At 26.9% G+C, this 5,790-nt stretch overlaps 1 protein-coding gene across 2 annotated transcripts in view; it reads right to left on the bottom strand.

The window, feature by feature from the left end:
* Positions 1-5,790, bottom strand: part of LOC117169978 (DNA-directed RNA polymerase I subunit RPA1) — a 63,216-nt gene that overhangs the window by 24,542 nt on the left and 32,884 nt on the right. For both annotated transcript variants that reach the window (XM_033356492.1, XM_033356497.1), the window contains exons 7-10: positions 3,626-3,740; positions 3,195-3,558; positions 2,941-3,099; positions 73-624 (exon numbers count right to left, since the gene is read on the bottom strand). In XM_033356492.1, the coding sequence (XP_033212383.1) occupies positions 73-624; positions 2,941-3,099; positions 3,195-3,558; positions 3,626-3,740 (1,190 nt within the window). The remainder of the gene's footprint in view (positions 1-72; positions 625-2,940; positions 3,100-3,194; positions 3,559-3,625; positions 3,741-5,790) is intronic.

Below are 5,790 nucleotides of genomic sequence, written 5' to 3'. Positions count from 1 at the left end.
GGACGTCTTATATGGACGAACCCAAGATTACAGAGCAAATGATTATTAATTAATCTTATTTTTTCTACTTACCGTTAAGTCATATTCAACAGAAACTCCCTCCAAATGTTTAATGACACATCGCTGAAGATATCCAGATCGACTAGTTTTGACAGCCGTATCAATCAGTCCTTCTCTTCCAGCCATACAATGGAAGAAAAATTCCGCAGGTTCGATCCCAGTCATGAATCTTCCGTCAATAAAACCTCCGGCTCTTGGAGTGGGATCGAAAGGTGGAAAACATGGCAAACTTCTTCCACTGATCATCAAAGGCGGCCTTTTCCCTTCCAATTCGATTTGTCCCAAGAGGCAAGAAATCTGCATAGTGTTTACAGACGATCCTTTCGCCCCTGATTGAACCATCAGCTGGAGATTATTTTCCGGGAATTTCTGTATCAAACCGGCTGGCAAGCAAACTTTGTTAATGTCGTTTGTGAATTCATCCAGGGACGTTTTATATTTACGATCAACTAATGCTCGAAATTTTGGATTCGTCGCGTGCTCCTCTTCCATTTTTTCGGTCACTTCGCTCACTGGCGTGTCCTCGGGAAGTTCGAGAACGGATTTTTGGATTCCTTCCCCAATCTGTAAAAGATATATCGAAATTGATTCCCCAATTATTAAAGAGTTAAGAGTTTTACCTGAAAAATACCGCGTTTTTGTGGGATTTTAAAAGACTAGGAAACAAATACGCACGCCGCCAGCGCAATTTTTTTTCCGATGCAATTTTTAATTCATTCGAAAACATACACGTACGCTTTTATCATTCTTTTTCCCTCGCTTAATTTTTAAATTCAAATAAATAATTAATATTAAAAAAAATTTCTTGTCATTTCGTAGTATCTATTATCTAAAATAATATAAAAGACATGCAAGAATGATATACTTCAATCAAAAAATGTGTTTATTTTAAATTAAAAAAAACAGTTAGATTCATTTAAAAAACCAACAAAATGGTTGTATTTTTAACCGAAGAAATGCATTTTCAACAAAACAAAAAATAATAATTTCCTACAAAAAAATACAAATTTTCAACAAAATGGTTCAATGTTTAACCAAGGAGAAGCATTTTGAACTAAAATGATGAATCGTCAACCAAATAAGTAAATTTTTAACAAAGTAGTTCAACTTTTAACCGAGTAATTGAATTTTCAACCAAAAAAGATGACTCAACGAAAAAAAGAATATTTGATCAAATAAAATATATATTTAATTATATATGAAAAAGGTTTGAATTCATAAAAAAAGTTGAATTTTGAACACAATCGTTGAATCCTCAGCCAAATAATATTATTATTTTTTTACTAATCGTTTGCAATTTTAATAAAAAAGATTAAATTTCTACTAATATAGATGAATTTTTAAACAAAAATGACGAATTACCATAAAAAATGTTGAATTTGCAACCAAAAAATATTTTTTCCGAGCAGAATAAAAAAAACGTTTATGCAAATTATTGTATAATTCAAAGGAAAAAATCATTTTTGATACAACATTAAAATTTCGAATGACTATTTTCTTATTTTCTTTTTTTGTTTTTAAATCCATATAATTTTTTAGTTTTTCTCAAGAAAATTCAGAAAGATTTTTTAATTTTTTAGATGCGTTGAAAAAGTATTTAGAAAAATTCTAAGAATTTTTTGCTTATATTACAGAATTTACCAAATTTTAGGGAAAATTTGAGTAGTTTAAAAGATATTTAACACTTTTTAACTACCGTTTTGTAATTTTTTATAATCTTTTTAAATATTCTCTTAATATCAATTAATTTTTTTAAATAAAGGGTTAACTTTAAATATTACCAAAAATGTTAAGAAATTGTTTTTACTATCTTGAATCCTTTCTACAAATTTTCAAATCTTCAAAATTATATTCCCAAATCGTAAAATTCTAAATTTTAAGTTAAAAAAAAATTAAACATGGATAACATGAAATATTTCGAAATTTTTAATATTTTTAAATACATGTTTTAAAATAAAAAATCATTAAAAATTTTCCTAAAAATATGAAGAAAATTTGTTTATTTTGTTGAAATCATTCGAAATTCTTAAAAAGCTTCTAATTTTTTGTTCGAAATTATCAAAAATCTACAATTTGTTCTAAATAAAATTGTTTTCGTATCCTTTAAAAATTTTTTAATATCCCTTAATCGTATTTACATTATTTTCCAAAAATTTATAAAATCATTTTCAAATGTTTTTAAATATCTTCTTTAAGTAAGTTTTAAAAAATTGAACCTTTCCCTGGAATCTTAAAAAATTTCATTATCTTAAAACTTTAAAAATCATTATCCTTAAGAGAGTTAACGAATTTCAAGATATTTAAAATAATTTCCAACAAATTTTAAAGATGTCTTAAGAAATTTCATAAGATTTCACCAATTTTAAGGGCTTTTAAATAATTAAGAAATTTTTTAAGGATTTTCAAAGCATTTTATGGAGTTTAAAAAAAACCTTGAAAGAATTAAAACTAATGCAATATTTCAAAAAAAATTTAATATTTTGAAAAAACTTAAAAAATGTCAAGAGATTCTAAAAGAAATAAAATCTTTCAAAGGGAATGAAGATTGTTTCACTGGATCTTCGGCTGTTCAATTATAAACAAAAAAGAACAAAAATGAAAATATTTCACAAGATTAAAAATATATCAAAGAATTTCGAAAATATTTAAAAGAATTTAAATTACATGAAAAGGTTTCCACGAATTTTCACGATTTCTTAAGATTTTAAAATAATTAAAAAACTTTTCAGGAATTTCAAGATTTTCAAACACTTCTATAAATCACCTTGGATTAAACGATTTCAAATTTATACCAAAATACTTAAAAAGATTTTAAGAGATTACATCAATAAAGATCATCAACAAGTGAAAAAAATAAATTAATTTGGACTAATTTTTTACCTTTCGACATTTTTTCATCAATTCCTTCCGTTTTTTGTCAGCTTCCAGAGTTACTAAAATATCCTCAACTCCTAAAGTGAATCCCAGGTACAATAAGTATGTTTGAAAAAGTTTTCCAAACGCGCTCAAAATTTTTGTCGAACAATTTCCACCGTAGAGCTGTCAAAAAATAAATAAATATCAATATTTCAATCCTCTGAAATCTAAAAAAATTCAATTCGAAATCGCTCGAATATTATTATTCTCATTCGCACCTCGTAAACACAATGGATGAGACCAAAAGTTGTTGCACCATAGTGAGCTTTGTCCAAAACACCACAAAGCAATTCTCCATTTCGAATAATAACTTCCGCCTCAGACATCATTTTCGGATTTTCGAGTGGAATTCCACACTTTGGTTTTCTAGGTTTGGAACTCGTCCACTCCTTAATTCCAATTTTGGCACTGCCAGTCAAATTTATTTTGGCTCGACCTTTCGGAATCAAGTTAATAACTACAGTTGAAAGAACTTGCTTTCCTGACCAGAGTTCTTTCGGTTTTATGATTGCCGCGGGAAGAAGGACCAAATCTCCCTGTACAGCCCAAAGCGCCGAATAAATCAATCGGTGATATTCCTCTCTAAAATTAAATTGAAAAAAAAGTGAATTTAATCTTAAAAATTATTCACTTTAATCTCAAAACTTACTTTTCAAAGAATTTTCCTCGCATCGTCAATCTCACACCCGAAATTATGTGATCTTGAATTAAACCACTGAGAGGTGTTCCATCCTTTGGCACCAAATACTGGTTTGAAGCATTTGCTGAAATGTTAAAAATAATTTTAGAACATGCAATGCGAAATAAGGCAAATTCAAGATCTCACCAGGGTGTCTACCCAAATCTTGGAAAAAATTCCCTGAAAATTTAAGGTTTCTTCCGGGTATCTCCAGTTTATTCCAAAAATTTCCAAATATTTCGCATTTTTGAAAATAATCGACTCGGAATATGTGTACAGTTTTGCGAGTTTATTATAAATTTTTATTTTTATTTCTATGGATTCGATTAATATGTTTCAATCCGAGAGCTTTTATCAACTGAATTACAAGAGTATTATATGTTATAGAAGCTCAATTAATTAATTAATTAATTAAATAATACTAAAAATATAATTAATAGTTTCTTCATTTCAACTTTAAATCAAGTAGTCTATTTTCAAAAAGAATATGAATTTTTAAATAAAATGGGGAATATTTAGTCGAAATTCTTGAATTTTAATTCCAAAAAGATGCATTTCCTAACAAGAAGATTAATTTTCTACGAAAAACAGAAAACTGATGAATTTTCAACTAAAATTATTAATCTTCAACAAGAATGCTTGAATTTGAAAGAAAAAGATGAATTTTTAACTAAAATGGTCAATTTTCAACTGAAACAGTTAAATTTGTTATTTAAGAAGATAAATTGTCAACCAAAAATTGAATGGTTAAATTTTCAGTTAAAGAAATTAATCGTCCAAAAAAGAAAAAAAAAATCAACGAAAGTGATGCATTTTTAACAAAAGAGTTTAACTTTCAACGAAGTAATTTATTTTCAACAAAAATATGAATTTCCAAACAAGAAAATTCATTTTCTACTCAAAAATACGATTTTTCAACAAAAGACATGAATTTTAAACCAAATAGTTGAATTTTTAATTAAAAACGATCAATTTTCAACAACAAAATAAGAGTAGTTCAATTTCCAGTTGAAAAAATTATCAACCAAACTAATGCATTTTCAACTAAAATTATTAATCTTCAACTCGAATGCTTGAATTTGAAAGAAAAAGATTCATTTTTAGCTAAAATTATGAATTTTCAACTGGAATAGTTAAATTTTCAATTTAAAAATAGAAAGTGTCAACCAAATTGTGAATAGTTAAATTTTCAGTTAATGAAATTAATCTTCAAAAAAAAATGTAACGAAAGTGATGAATTTTTAACAAAAGAGTTTAACTATAAACCAAGTAGTATATTTTTAACAAAAGAGTTTAACTATAAACCAAGTAGTATATTTTTAACAAAAGAGTTTAACTATAAACCAAGTAGTATATTTTTAATAAAAATATGAATTTTCAAATAAAATGATGTATATTTAGTTGAAATTCTTAAATTTTCAACCAAAAAGATGAAATTCCAAACAAGAAGATTAATTCTTTACCAGAAAAAAGACGATTTTTAAATCAAAGACATGATTTCTGGAAAAAGGTGAATTTTAAAAAGATTAATTTTAAATCGAAAATGGAATAATTTAATACATCAGTTAAAAAAATTATTTGTCAACTAAACTGATGAGTTTTCAACTGAAATTATTAATATTCAACTAAAATGCTTGAATTTGAAAGAAAAAGATGATTTTTGAACTAAAATGCTGAATTTTCAACTGGAATAGTTAAATTTTCAATTTAAAGAGATAAACTGTCAACCAAACATTTTACCAATTTTTTTAAAATGTCCGTTTTATTTCAGAAAAATATATTCATAGAGGAATGGTAATGGGAGTAAGGAATGAATGTATAACAGGGAAAGATAAAAAAGACAGGAATGAACAAAAAGAAGGAGTAATAGTAGAAGAGGCTATGATGGGAGGAGAGAAATGGAAGGTAGTGGGGATTTATGTGAACGGTGATATGCAGGAAAAAGCAGAGGAGATTAAAGAAATGATTGAAGAAAATAAAGAAGAGATTACGATGATAATAGGTGGTGATTTCAATGCGAGAACAGGAGACAAAGGAGGAAGGGAATGGGGAGAAGAGAAAGGAAGAAAATCCAAAGATAAGGTACTAAATGGGGAGGGAAAAAAATTGTTAAAGAGCTTGGAGGAGTTGGGATG

Source organism: Belonocnema kinseyi, chromosome 1 (genome assembly GCF_010883055.1).
Source record: "Belonocnema kinseyi isolate 2016_QV_RU_SX_M_011 chromosome 1, B_treatae_v1, whole genome shotgun sequence".
Classification (NCBI taxonomy): domain Eukaryota; kingdom Metazoa; phylum Arthropoda; class Insecta; order Hymenoptera; family Cynipidae; genus Belonocnema; species Belonocnema kinseyi.
This window is presented reverse-complemented; position numbering and strand designations above follow the sequence as displayed.